At 43.0% G+C, this 15,130-nt stretch overlaps 1 protein-coding gene across 1 annotated transcript; it reads left to right on the top strand.

Annotated features, from left to right (window-relative positions):
- The first annotated feature begins 1,587 nt into the window (after positions 1-1,587).
- LOC120520710 (E3 ubiquitin-protein ligase TRIM39-like) lies at positions 1,588-3,530 on the top strand. Its single transcript, XM_039742874.1, has 2 exons — positions 1,588-1,839; positions 2,222-3,530. The coding sequence occupies exons 1-2, from the start codon at positions 1,689-1,691 to the stop codon at positions 2,761-2,763; spliced, it is 693 nt and encodes a 230-aa protein (XP_039598808.1). The 5' UTR covers positions 1,588-1,688; the 3' UTR covers positions 2,764-3,530.
- The last annotated feature ends 11,600 nt before the right edge of the window (positions 3,531-15,130 follow it).

Here is a 15,130-nt window from a genome sequence, read left to right as displayed (position 1 = left end):
AACAAATAAATAAAACTTTACTACCTTATTTGCTCCTACTGCTCCTTGTGCCTGATTGCCATCTTAACGCTGACCTGCGCACTACTGAGTTTCCACCTTTTACTGCTTTGAAGTCAGCTGCGGCCTTTTTTTCTTTTCCTTTAAACTAAGGACTCGCTGTTACGACGACGCGGTTATTTATTTACAAATGTCGATATCAGTTACTGCTGCTTTCTACCCTGCCGCCTCGATGCTAATTCAAATACAGATAACAAGTACAAGTACAAATAACTTTTCCAAGCGCACCTCCAAACACCCAGCTACTTTTGTGGGCGAAAAAGCAAAAAACCCTTCTAAAGGGAAAAAAAGCTTTAAAAATTTCCACACGGTTCCTTAGAGGCAACCAAAACCCAAGTTTTTAAGAGCAAAATGTATTTTTTTAATGTAAATCTCACACCACAGAACAAACCAACAACTCTCAACAGACTCTAGCGTTTGCAAAGCACACGTCAGCACAAAGCACACGTGACTCCACCTTACACCTCAGCAGAGCCAAAAACTTCATCAAGGACAACTGCCACCCTGGCTCTGATCTGTTTGACCTGCTGCCCTCAGGGAGGCGCTACAGAAGAATCACAACAAGGACAAACTGAGTCAAGAACAGTTTTTTCCCAAAAGCCATAACGATTATAAACTCACACGTGCACTGATTACACAGTCGAACCCCCAACCCCTGGACTTCCTTTTGTCCTTTAACTGCACAACATCCAATATCTAACTGGTACTGATAATAATATCTGTATACTGTACAATATCATTACTCTCAGGGTCCAACATCCACTAGTCACTGCACATGATCATCATAACTGTGCAATATTTAAATGATGTGCAATAACCCAATAGTGCAATAGTTATTATTCTTCCATATGTATATAATGTCACAGAACTTTTTTGCAACTTTTTTGCACTATTTGTTCATTTACTTGTGTTCTACATATACAGTAAGTCTGCACAGGATGAGCTGCTTTTAATGTCATTGTACAGCACATGTGTATAGTGACAATAAAAGGCATTCGATTCTATTCTATCTCCTCAGATGTCTTCCTCGGTACAAAGGATGCTCGTTTGTCTTGTAGACTTTATTCTCAGCAGGTCATTTTGATTTGGTGGTCTCGTACCGATTAGCACTGCGTGTCATTGTCACTAATCCTGCTACTTAAAGACTCCATGATGTCCCTTCTGTCACTTAGGACCCTCTTGTGTTTCAGTGCAGACCCTTTCTCAGGCCCACATTTCCAGCATGTCGATGTTGAAGTATTTGTGAGATGACAACACTGAGGACACACTTGAGGTTTTCACTCCCAACGTTAGGTCTTTTTAAAGTAAACTGAGTGCTGCTGAGTCCTCACAGGGCCCGCTGTCCATTCTCAGCCCCTCAGTGTCCAGTCCTGTCCCCTCTTTAGTGCCACTTTGTGTTCTGTCCTGCTGTCACTATCAGTGTTGTCACCTTGTATCTCCTCTCGTCCCCCTCTCCTTATTAAAGCCCCCCATCACCTGTACTGACCGGTCACATGGTGTCCCTGCTGACTGATGACTTGTAACACTTCATCCTCATCACTGACAGACGGCCATCTTGTGTTGTTAGATTCAGTGTCATAAATTCAGTGCCCCCCGTTGTCACCTTCTGACAAGGAACTGAGAAACATAAAATGGGGGGTCCACTAAATAAAAGGCCACAAACGCAGAGTAAGGACGAGAAAAGTGACAGAGTCACCGACAGAGCAGCGCAAAATGAATCAAAGTGGACAGGAATGACAGGAACAGGAGGACAACAGGCCAGGGGGGACATGAGACCCTCAGGTTAGTGACGACAAGTCTGAGAGCTGCTGGTGAGTCTGTGAACGAGTGCCAGGCCTCACTGGTGGTCTTCTTGTTTGTGTCTTTAACAAATCCTCGCTGTGTGATTCGTCTTTTATTAAAATGTTCACAGCGTGGTGATCAGGCTCTTTAGGGTTAAATGAAGATAAAATGGAGGAGGTCAGAGGTGCGACTACACAGGGGGGCCGAGCAGTGACACAGAGAGACACACGAGGGGCTTGGTGGGCTGAGAACTGAACACGTGCTGTTTGACGTCTTTGTCTTTTTAATGTTCAGGTCCTTCAAGGAGTGTAAATGTGTTGTTGTCTTCCTCAAGTCCCCTGATTTCCTGACGTCTTCCTCTTTTCTTCTTTCTTCTCCTCAGCTGATGTCACTTTTGACCCTGAGACTGCATATACACGACTCATTGTGTCTGAAGACGGGAAAGAAGTGAGACACACAGACACATGGCAGAGAGTGACGGACAATCCAAAGAGGTTTGACCGCAGCCCTGATGTTCTGGCCAGAGAAGGATTCACGTCAGGGAGACACTACTGGGAGGTGGAGGTCGGGGGGAAGACTGCGTGGACTTTAGGAGTCGCCAGAGAGTCGGTCAACAGGAAGGGGGAGATTACAGTGACCCCATATGATGGATACTGGACTGTGTGGCTGAGGAATGAGAACGAATACATAGCTGTCACTGACCGTCCTCTCCCCCTCCCCCTGAGAATGAAGCCCCTGACAGTGGGGGTCTTTCTGGACTATGATGAAGGTCAGGTCTCCTTTTACAATGCCCAGTCCCACTCTCACCTCTACACCTTCACAGACTCCTTCACTGAGCCCCTCTATCCGTACTTCAGTCCTGGTGTTAATAACGATGGTAAAAACGCAGCCCCTCTGGTCATCTGCCCCCTGCGCACACACTGACCCCTCTGTGTTAATGTCGTCTGTCCATCTCTGAGCAGCACAAAGCCAATGGAGACTTTCAGAAGAAATCTGAGACCCTGAATATTGAGACCACCGTCCATTTTGTAACTCACTTATCTAATTCAGGGTCACAGGGGGCTGTCAATGTGGGGGGCAACACGGATAAGAACCAACCTGTGACACCAGAGCTGAAGGCCGGACCACCAGTCAGTGTGCTACTACGAGACCACCGATCAGACAAACATGAATTGCTATCTAGCGTTATATACTTCTGTTGTTAAACGTGGACTGAAATACACAACACTGTAAGTCTGCTGAGAAGTTCATCAACACTGAGATGAGTTTGGGATGAAATGAAATAAAACAGAAAGGGACGTCAAATGAAATAAAGAAAGGCAGGAATTACAAAAAGAAATCATCGACATCAGTGAGGTGACACGGCGCTGTCCTCTGTAAGAAAATGGCTTCTCGTGAACTTCTCTGAGGGTCCACCTCACAGTCCTGAACCTCAGTGACACACACAGGTGGTCTGCTGCAGTGCTGGAGTCGGAGTGTGTGACAGAAATGACAATAATAAGTTTAATTACTGAACAGAGTGCTAGACGTGAGAAAAGAACTGAAGAAACAGAATTAAAAAATGGACGACTTCACAAAAATCAGAACAATTAAAAATGACAACAGAATACAGAATTGTGTGTGAATGGCACCTCTTGTGGTCATGAAGTGTAATTAAAATAATTAAAAATGGACTCAAATTCATTAATCCAGTCCTCGTCTGAATCAGTTTATTTATTGTGCATTTGAGTGTGAAGGCGTATGTGAGACTCAGAAATGTCACTTTGTCTGTCATTTATAAATGAACTCAAATAGAGTCAGGGACAGAGCTGCAAGTGTGTTTGACTGGTGTTACCAGTGGATGTGCGACTGGGAGAACTGGGAGAAAAGTCATGTGACACCAGGAGAACACGTTAACTCCACAGAGACGCTGAGCATGATGGGATTTGAAGTCCGGATGTGTGAGGCACTGGGCCACTTTAATAATAATAATAATAGTAATAATAATAATAATAATAATAATAATAATAATAATAGTTACATTTGTTGAACAGAAGCCTCTACAAACACACGTCAGCCTGCAGTATGAAAGTTGAGTCACTGATGAGATTTGCTGAGTGACTTTGGAGTTGTAGATAAACTCGTGTCATCAGCGTGATCTTCATGCTCTTCCTCTCACTAATCACAGTCACTGCTCTCGTCTGCACACCACACACATGTCGGTGGTCTTACTGTTTGTATCTTTGACTTTCTCACATGTTAATGAAACTCTAAACGTGATGTTCGTGTTTGTCAAGCAGACAAGTCAGAGTTTCCTGTAATCTGCACACTTGTCACTAAACCTGAACTTGAATGTTTGCCCGTCTTCTCCTTTCTTGGAGGAACATTTTGGAAGAAGAATCTGTCAGTTCAACATGAATGAATAAAACCTTTCCTGTATGTTGAATTTTCACACCCAGATAGTGAAATACGTGACACAGAAAATGAAGAGCAGCAGAACAAAGTGTGACAGGTGAGGTGTGACTTTGAGGAAGGCCACCAGATATGCCATTAGATGGAACTTCATGCACTTGTTTGTGTAGATGAAGAAAACTTGAAAAGTTATGTCAAGACTTTCAATGACGTGTGTCTGAGGAAATATTTTATTTTTATCTTTAAAGAATTAAAAGATCAGATTAATGTGACTTTCATGTTTAAAAAGATGCCTGAATAAATACAAAAGTAAAATTGTTGGATTTCAAATTCCACTGTTAATTCTGTTCATGTCCACACATTAATTCATTTAAACATCAATCCCACTGATTTGTGTTGCTGTCTGTTTTTATGTTTTTCTTTATTTGTATTCCTAATATTAAAGACTGCATTCATCCCTAAATACAATAATTATTGTGTTAAGTTGTCAGGATGTAAAATGAAAAGACTCCGAGTCCACAGATGAAACATTTAATCCAACAATAGAAAGCCGCTAACAGACTAAAACTTCCTGTTTCTGTTCCTTTCTTTTTCTCTTTTTCCACAGCCCGCTATCCCCACCTAGTGGCACAAGGACAGAACACCACGTACTGTAAACACATTTAGATTTGAACTACAGCTGTGAACTTCACTGACACCCTTCAGATGAGTCCTTGAGTTGTGGCAGAAACCTCCATCCAAAGTGACTTACAAATCACAATGATTGATTTCATAATTCAGTCATAAAGTAGCCCCCCAGTGGTCTCAGGTCAAGTCAGATCTTTTCATTCGCTCCTCTGATTTAGATGACAAGACACCTCGCTGTGTTTCAGGCTCTCCGCTGTTTTCTTTTTTATTGTTCAAATCTCCTGATGGCTCTGAGATGACATTTGTGAATGTGTCTGCCCCTCAGCTGGAGTTCTTGGACCTTTTCAGGTCAGATTTGCTCAAATCTCAATAACAAACAGGTTGGTCATCAATGAAATTCCCAGTAGCCATTGCAGTGTCACTTGTCACTTTGCTGTGAGCCTTCTGTCTCTGAACTGAACATGAAGACCTGAAGAAGCAGAGCGCCAGAGCACATTTGTGTTTGTGACGTCACACACCGACTTCAGAGGCCTCTTGTTATATTCTGACGCCATCACGTCTGTTACTGAATGGTGAGGAGTGATGAGTGGACCCGCTGAGTTCAATTCACCTCATGGTGGGCGAAATCGTGGAAATGATCAGGGACTTTGACAAACTCGCCGAAATGCAGTGATGTCAATGGGGAAGGAGAAACTGAACCAGTTCTGAGTGGGCTGTACTGGTGTGGTGGTCTTCTAAGTGTCTCTGAGAGTGAGGAAACTATGCTGGCCAAACTAACCACTAGCCACTGTGCCTGCCTGAGATAAAAGTAAATGACTACTCCACTCAAAAGTGATTTTGTAAAATATTTTAATAATCCCATCAAAAAACAAATGTTAATCCCATGTTTTCATGGAGAATTGAGATAAAAAGATTATGATTTTAAGAAAAGCCAATGGTGACCAATGCTGTACGACAACAAATGATGTGAAAACGTTCACTAAATAAACAGAATATAAAATCTCGTGCTCCTTGTGACACATCATCCACATGTCGGTTATCCTGTGGTATTCTGAAAATGTCCAAAACTCAGGTGAATTTAGTTAATACTGTTAAACAGATACTTCCAGAAAAACCAGCGCATGTCATAAACAGGAAATGCAAGTCACATGGGACTGACTTTTTGAAGTGTAGACAGGGATGTTGACCAGTAAATGAGGGAGGGAAGAGGGTCTTCAGTTCAAAAGCACAGCATTATGGGAACGCTTTTAATGGTGATGATGTTTGCTGTTTTTTCCAGAAGTTTCTATTTAAAGATATAAAAATATGACAAAGAAAAAAAATCAATGTGTGTAAATAGCACCCTCTGATGGTCATAAATAATCCATCAATCTTGTTTGTATTTTCTGTGCATTTGAGCATTAATGTCCCTAGAAGTCACATAATCCAAGTTTGCTTATAATTTTCTAACCGTATTGCAATGTAGTGAAGTCCACAGTCACACTCCCTCTCAATGGACATTTTGTTCTCCACACATTACAGGGTTTTGTGTTTCATTGCCATGTCTGTGGTGTCACATTCCCAATGATGACATGTTGATGATGACAGTCGTGTCACTGGAGTCTCCACTTGTTGTCACTTTATGGTAGAGCAGCGTCATAGGAGTCTTTGGCTTCCTTGGATCTTTAAACAGTTAAATGTTGAGGTCTTTCAGTGTGACGAGGTGACAGAAGACACCACAAAGTCACACTGGACAGGGAAGTCACCGCATGTGGGCCACTTGGACCATCAGTAGTGGTCAGCAGGTGGTCAGTGTGGTCCGGTGGGTAGTCAGAAATGTGAGGTTATGTTCTTGGTGGTCTTTATCTTCATCCTCCCTGAGTGTATCTTTGGTGCTTTGGGTGGACAAAATACTCAGAAGTACGAAGTCCGTGTTGAGTTCTCTGCTGAGTCTTGTCATGTCTGCTCTGTGGCACACAACACAACATCAGCATAACAATTTGTGCCATAATTTACAAAGAGCTTATTACAGTTACAAAAATCAAACTGTCACTTGTGCCACCATGTTGTCATCCTGCTTTATGGTGACGTTAGTCCAAAGCTGAAACACAAAACCGATACGTTCTCATCAGTTTGCTGTTTGTGTGCAGTTCAGCACCTCCTCCATGTTTGTTTGTGCACAATGAAGTTTATCATTAATATAATGAAGAACTTGTTTTATTATGAAATTAAATGTAAACTTTAAAAGAATTAATCAGACTGAGATCAATTTATAATTTAGTAACAGGATAAATCACAAGTCCCAAGATGTCTCAAGCTGCGTGTTTTCTCTTCTTCTTCTCTTTCTGGTGCCTCATTTGTCTGAACTGGTGGCACACTGGTCAGTGCTGTTGTCCCATCCTGGATTCCAGTTCTATTCCCAGTTATCATCTCTGTAGATGTTGTGTAGAAAGGCAGAAGGCAGACTAGCAATACGCTGTAGTTGCTGTGGTGTGTCGGTTAGAACACAGGAACTAATCCAACCATTTCAGGAACATCACTTTAATGTTGAGATGCCAAAATTTCACATGAAGTAGAACAACTGTACAGGTAGGTGAGTAGGTGTATGTGTGGTTCTAACAGGCAAACAACAAAATAAGACATTTAGTACATATATACATGTTATCTCACTATGCTATACACAAATGTCCAATAGGTGGCACTATAGCTTCACACTTTCAACTTAAGGTGTTTGCAATTACAATTTCAATGTGGTAACGTAAAATATTAACCTAACTACTAATTCAGAACAGTTCTCTCTCTAACCTTTAACTCTTAACTTCTAAATATGTACATAAGCACTTACATTTGGTCAACAACGCACAAACTTAAACTTTCTCTAGTGGCTCCAGTAGTTCCGCTTTCACGAGGTACATCTAACAAACGCACATGCTCACTGCACACGGTTTTCACGTGATCATGCTTCAGCGCCTTAAAGGCACAGGAGCCTTTTTTACAGCCGCCCCAAATTTGGTATACCAAATTTGACCTCTTACGTCATTCTGAAGGTTTGTCACTGGAAGGCTCATCGTCAGATATTTCTGGAAGTTCTATAAGTCGGGTCACAGGTCGAGTATACACTCTTCCATTAATCCTTACTTCAGCTGTTCGAACTCGTCCATCAGCTCCTGGTATGACGCGCAGCACTCTACCTACAGGCCATGAAGCTCTGGGTAACTGTGGATCAAGAAGCATTACTACCTTTCCATCAGCTAGATTAGCTGCCTCTTTCTGCCACTTCTGACGTGTCTGAAGATTCGGTAGGTAATACTTAAGAAAGCATGACCAAAAACGATCTGCCAGCACCTGGCTGTGTCTCCATCTCCTTCTAGTCAAGAGATCTGATTCAGGATAGACAACCTGAGGAAGAGATGAGTCAGGCCCCCCATAAGCAGATAGTTGGGGTCACTGGGTCAAGATCAGCTAAATTGGAAGAAACGTACCCCAAAGGTTTTGCGTTTAAGATCCCTTCTACTTCCACTAGAATTGTCCTCAGCACCTCTTCAGTAACTGTTTGGGACCCCAAGGTTATGTTAAGTGCAGTCTTTATCGAACGAATCTCCCGCTCCCAAGCACCACCAAAATGTGGTGCACCTGGTGGATTGAACTGGAACCTAATTTTTTGTTTGGCCAGAAGCAACTTAAGATCATTTGTTAAACTTGCAAAGGCCTCACACAACTCTCGATTACTTCCACGGAAATTTGTACCTTGATCACAAAGCAGTTCATAGGGTTTTCCCGCCGTGGAATAAAGCGTCGAAGGGTCATTAAGAAAGAGTCTGCATCCATGCTATTAAATATGTCCAAATAGACACACCTGGTTGTAAGACATTTAAATACTACTCCCCATCTCTTTTCATTACGACGGCCGACCTTCACAATAAAAGGCCCAAAGCAATCCACTCCAGTACTATAGAATGCTGGCTTAAATAAACGGAGCCGGGCTAGTGGCAGATCGGCCATCTTAGGCATTTGAGGTTTAGCTCGCCATCTTTGACACTCTCTGCAAACATGCTGATGTTTCCTAATTGCCTCTCTTCCTCTCAGGATCCAGTATGTGCCTAATTTCAGCAAATAAACGTTCTGGTCCAGGGTGACTAAGTTGTTCATCATATCTTTGAATCAGCAATTTTGTCACAGGGTGAGTAGGATCCAATATAATAGGATGCATTGCATCACATTCCAACAGCTCAGCTCGTCGCAGCCTACCACCAACTCTGATAATTTCACTGGAATGGTCAAATTCTGGAGATAAGGTTATCAGTCTGCTACTAGAAGAAACAGGTTTACCTTCTTGTAGTTGATTGAACTCATCAGGAAAACTATCTATTTGAGCCCTTCGTACAAGTAGCAATTCAGCCTTTTGGTAATCAGAGGCACAAGGTTGATGATCTTGCTCAGCTCCTTTAACTAATCTCACAGTGGCTTCCAACAACTCACCATAGGTGCGAAACTGACTAATATCTGGAATAGCTGGTACTAAAAGTAGGAGGACTGTACAGGGTTTAGGAGGCTTTAATTCAGCTATATCTTCAGCAACATTGGTGCAAGTCATTTCAGGCCAATCCCTTTGGTGCTGTAGGAGAAAGGGTGGTCCAAATCGCCAGTAACCTGGTTTTGCTATCTCTATTAAGGTCTTTCCTCTAGTAATGTAATCGCAGGGTTATTAACGGAGTCTACATAGCCAGTTATCATGTTCTGTTAGCTCTTGAATCTCAGCTACTCTGGTGCCCACAAATACCTTAAACCGCATGAATTAGAATGAAGCCAATTAAGAACAGTTGTTGAGTCTGTCCACAAAGTGACACTGCTGATCGGTATGGATATTTCTGTTTTGAGTAGCTTGGAAACTTGAGCCCCTGTCAAAGCGGCACAAAGTTCTAACCTTGGGATTGAAAGCTGACGCTTTGGGGCTACTCTGGATCTAGCCATTACAAAGGAAACCTGCCGGTTGCCTTTACCGCCTTCCATTCTAAGATAGGCCACTGAACCATAGGCCCGTTCTGAGGCATCACAGAATATATGTAGCTCCCGTCTGGTTTCTGGGACATCCATATCAGTTGTTTGGTAGCACCGGGGTAATGTAATCTTTGACAAGTGAATTAGCTCTGCCTCCCATGAGTTCCAGGCCTGAAGTAAATCTTCAGGGAAGAGAGGGTCATCCCAATGCCGCTCCTTTTGCCAGAGCTGCTGAACTAATACCTTTGCCCGAGTAGTGAATGGAATAAGGAACCCAAGTGGGTCATACTGACTTGCTAGAACTTTATAAATATTCCTTAGTGTGGGCCTGTCATACTTAATTTCCGATGCCTGTAGCCTAGAGTGTCAGAAGAGCAATACCAGCATAAACCCAGCGTAGGCTCTGGAGAATGTATTCGATCCTGAGTTAGCCACAGTTCACTCATTTCAGACTGTGCTTCTTTTGGTAAGTGACCTATCACAGTAGGATTGTTACTAGCCCACTGTCGTAACTGAAAACCTCCTAAATTAAGAAGATTTATTAATTTATCCACCATGTCCTTCGCCTCTTTAAATGTGGAGAAACTCTGTAGAAAATTGTCAACATAAAAATGCCTCTCAACTGCTAATCTTATATCATCACCAGGTTCACTATGATTATGAACGTGAGTTTGCAGGGCAAATGTAGCACAGCACGGGCTACAAGTCGCCAAATGGCAAAACTTGCCACTCATAGATGTCAGGATCCATCCTTTGTCTAATATTTCGCCAAATGAATCGAAGGAGGACCTTATCCCTTTCTAACAGGCGTACCTGGTGGAACATAGCCTTAATGTCTCCACTAACAGCCACAGTATGCTCTCTAAACCGAATTAACACTCCTAATAGTGACGGGCCTAAAGTAGGGCCAGGTAACAAGTATTCATTTAGCGTTGATCCTCTGAACTGAAATGAGCAGTTGAAAACTAGCCTGTTCTTACCATTATGATGAACCATATGGTGAGGGATGTACCATGATTCCTGACTAGCTACTGCTTTCTTGGTATTTTAGCGATATAGCCTGCTTTCTCCAGTTTCTCTACTTCCGCAGTGTAGATGGCTGCAAGTTGTGGATTTTTTGCTAGTCTTTTCTCTGTACTTCTGAGACTTGGCATCACTGCTTCTAATGAAGAACTCAGGCAGGGCATGTCACTTCTTCGTAACAAAGGGGTTGTGTGATCGCTGAATTCCGTCCACTTTTATTCGAGTAGTTTGACTTTGAAGAAGAAGTATGGCTTTTATCCTGTTTGGATCGAGTGACTGATTCAACATTCCTATAGGGCAAACAATCTAGTTGCCAAAGTCTTTCCACATTTTTAAACAGTTCAGTATCTGGGGACTGGAAGGAGGAAAACAAGCACTGCGTGGAAGACATCTGATGTTTAAGTCCCCTTACAGGTCCTAGCAATGTCCATCCCAAAGAAGTCTTGATTGCTGCTGGCCCTCCTGGTGGGCCAAGGCGTACAGGCTCGAGTGGGTGGAGTAAGTGGGGATGGTCAGCTCCAATGAGTAGAAGGGGACGCATTTTCAAAATGAGGAATATTCAAGCCTTTAAGGTGTTGATACTTCTCCTGAAGAGTAGTCATCGGGTAGGAATGTTCACCCAATGCTAGCCGCGTTGCAGTAAAGGCATGCTGGATCTTAAATTTCCTTTGTGGCTCTGTTGCAGGAGTCAGCATAAATGAAACTGATGCTCCCTCCAATGTCTCAATGTCATGTCTAACTGTCCTTAACATCATCTTTTCAGATTCTCCCTCTAAGCCAAGCTCTTTAGCTGCTGCTGAAAGCAAGAGAGTCCGTTCGGAGCCGTCGTCTAACACTGCGTAGGTTTCTAAGGCTCTGTTGCCATTATAAAGCATTACCTTAACTACCTTAAGCAATACATAACTGCCATCAGTGGGTCTGTCGCCATAAAGAGTCTCAGTAGATGAACTCAGCACACAGGTATCCTGTTTTGGGGGGAGAGTGTTAACTTCATGCAAGACCTTAAGATGTTTCCCTTTACATATATTGCAGGGTTTTTTGAGATTACACTGAGCTGCTTGATGCGAACGTCCACACCTCCAGCATCGTTTCTTGGTTTTGATCCAGTCTATAATTTGCTCTTTCGTGAACTGCTGGAATGTGGGACATTGACTAAGGAAGTGCTCTGTATTTTCACAATATGGGCAGTAAGGTTTAGGCTTTTCTTTCTTCTTCTCTGATGGCTCATCTATAGAAGGGTTGGAAGTCTCAGTCGCAGAGCTTTGGTTTGCTCCAAGTAAGACCGTAGTTGGTTTTGGTCCACGTTTAGGTTCTCTGTATTTCTCCACTTGTCTGGGCTGTCCTCCTGAATCGTGACACCACACTTCAAATTTTAACCACGTTGAGAGATCAAGTAAAGTATAGGTTGCTCCTGGTCTATGCAGCATGTGTCTGCGGAAGTTCACTGAAGGTCTGGTGGAAGCTTTGTCAACAGACGAGCTACATGAGATCCACATCGGAGTTCAATGTCACCCTCAGGCCCTATGGTTCCCAACATACCTACTAATGCTTGCACATTTAAAGCAAACTTCTCAAAAGCTTCTGTATCCCCACTACGAATTGCTGGAGAGTTCATGACTGCTGAAATTTTCTTCAAAGCCAATTGATGAGGTTGTCCATATTTCTCAGTAAGAGCTGCCATGGTATCAGTATACGGGTAAAGAGAGTTCAGGTATGCATCAGCTATTAAACGGGCTTCCTCTAACTTCAGGTGCTCAACCAAAATCTGGTACTTGAATAGCTCTGTACTGCTTGCAGGGAGAAGGTTAATTAGAGCTATCTTAAGCCGTGCAAACTCACTGGGATCTTTATGGATGAAGTCTGGGATTGAAGGTTTAGGTCCCCTATAGAAGGTCTCTTGTGCCTGTGGAAAGTACTCCCGCTGGGGATGATCAAGAGTGTACTGATCACATTCTGTGGATGTAGGAGGTTGCAGGATATACTGGTGAAATGGCTGTGGAGGAGGCTGGTGAGGCAGACGAGGAAGGGGAGGAGGAGTAGGAGCAGGTGTGTTAGGATCTACACAGTACTGATGTAAGGGTGAATGTTGCCTGGTTGGTGTCCTTTGAGGAAGTGCATCACGATTCAAATGGGAAAGGGAATCTGGTCTAGGTGGAGAAGAGTAGGACGGAATTCTGGCTTGTCTACTTTGGGCTCTCATTTCACGCATCCGTGCACCATCTCTTCCATTATGTCAAGCATCGCATCAGACTCCTGGCTAGGTTGAGGATCCTCCTGCTCGTGGACAGGTGATAAAGGTGCACTAAAACTGTTATTACTTACATTATCTCCTTCCCACTGTTTCTGCATTCTTGGCAGGTCCTCATTGTAGTTGTAGTTACAAGGGGCATTTGAAGTCCTAGGAGATGGCACTGGTGTTCGATAGACAGTCCGTGGTGCAGGAACTGGTCCAGCCCTTCTTAATGAGTCAGGACTAATATTAGAAAGGCTAGCTGTCTTTGATTGTGAGTGTTCATAGTCTCTCTCAAGCTGTAGCTTTCTATGAGAATTATTCAGTGTTCCTGGTGAAGTTATCGCTAGTTCTCTACGATTTGGTGTTGCTTGAGCTTGCAGAGTTTGAGGTAACAACATTCTGCTGGCATCATAATCCTCTTCTTGGTAAATTGTGTGCAGTACTCCTGGCCGCAGTGAAGATGCGCCTTCTAGAACCCTGTAGCCTGCATAGCTTAAATCATAATCCTCTAAGTAACGCGGAGGGCGCGACTGTCTTCTTGGACAGTTCGCTCCGGCTTGCTGGTTGGAGTAAGGATACATGTTCCACAGTAACCACTGCGATTCCGGCTCGAAGGACCAAAATTGTTGTGTAGAAAGGCAGAAGGCAGACTAGCAATACGCTGTAGTCGCTGTGGTGTGTCGGTTAGAACACAGGAACTAATCCAACCATTTCAGGAACATCACTTTAATGTTGAGATGCCAAAATTTCACATGAAGTAGAACAACTGTACAGGTAGGTGAGTAGGTGTATGTGTGGTTCTAACAGGCAAACAACAAAATAAGACATTTAGTACATATATACATGTTATCTCACTATGCTATACACAAATGTCCAATAGGTGGCACTATAGCTTCACACTTTCAACTTAAGGTGTTTGCAATTACAATTTCAATGTGGTAACGTAAAATATTAACCTAACTACTAATTCAGAACAGTTCTCTCTCTAACCTTTAACTCTTAACTTCTAAATATGTACATAAGCACTTACATTTGGTCAACAACGCACAAACTTAAACTTTCTCTAGTGGCTCCAGTAGTTCCGGCTTTTTTACGAGGTACATCTAACAACGCACATGCTCACTGCACGCCTCGCTTCCACGTGATCATGCTTCAGCGCCTTAAAGGCACAGGAGCCTTTTTTACAGTAGATGTTCTGACCTCATTATTATGACTTAATAGACCTTCAGGTAGCTGAACTTCCCCCTTTATCAGTTTATCATCCTGCAGACCACCTTGACACGAGCGTGCGTAATCTCCATCTTATTAACAAAGAGCAGGCGTGAAACTACAAAGTGAAGAAACAAACAGTCCATAACTCAAAAGCAAGTGAAACAATAGAAACACAGCGGAGGGACAAGTGAAGAGCAGCACACAAATAACAAACGGCTCGCTAACGGGTTCTGAACTGTAAATATTAATACATAACGGTAAACTGGCACAGATATAACCTTACTGATCATGTGACCAAAGGCCTACACAGGCAGGATGAACTTGGGGCCTAAAGAAGGCTTGTTGTTGCCATGGTTACACTGATTTACATTGGGACCGCCCCTCTGTATGGCGGCTCAAGAAGGACAAACATCACGAGGCTCACACGTTTAGAGCGTTAAACACAACAGTATAGGACAATAAAATAATAATTAATTTATGAAAAAAATCTTGCCCATCTTTGCAAACATGAACCACCACCTGATATGAAACACATCCTCCTTAATGACTGTGATGAAATAATGAGAGAAGTTCAGATACTGGCCTGTTGTAACGTTTGGTTTCCCTTTCCTTGCCAGCTTTAACCTCAGCTGTACAGACTCTGCCATCCCCACTAGGAGCCCCTCTAGTTATCAGTCCAGGGGTCTAATCGTGTCTTTAGACTGACAGTTCCACACTAGGACCACATCTCCAGGTTTAATGTCGCCCCTCCAGTTTTCCATGTACTACATGACTGCAGAGTAGAGTTGTGCTGTTTTCCTCCATTTGTCCCTAAAGCCATTGGCCAAA

Source organism: Polypterus senegalus, unplaced genomic scaffold (assembly GCF_016835505.1).
Source record: "Polypterus senegalus isolate Bchr_013 unplaced genomic scaffold, ASM1683550v1 scaffold_189, whole genome shotgun sequence".
Classification (NCBI taxonomy): domain Eukaryota; kingdom Metazoa; phylum Chordata; class Cladistia; order Polypteriformes; family Polypteridae; genus Polypterus; species Polypterus senegalus.
The sequence above is the reverse complement of the archived record's forward strand: the minus strand, read 5'-3'. Positions and strand labels throughout refer to the sequence as shown.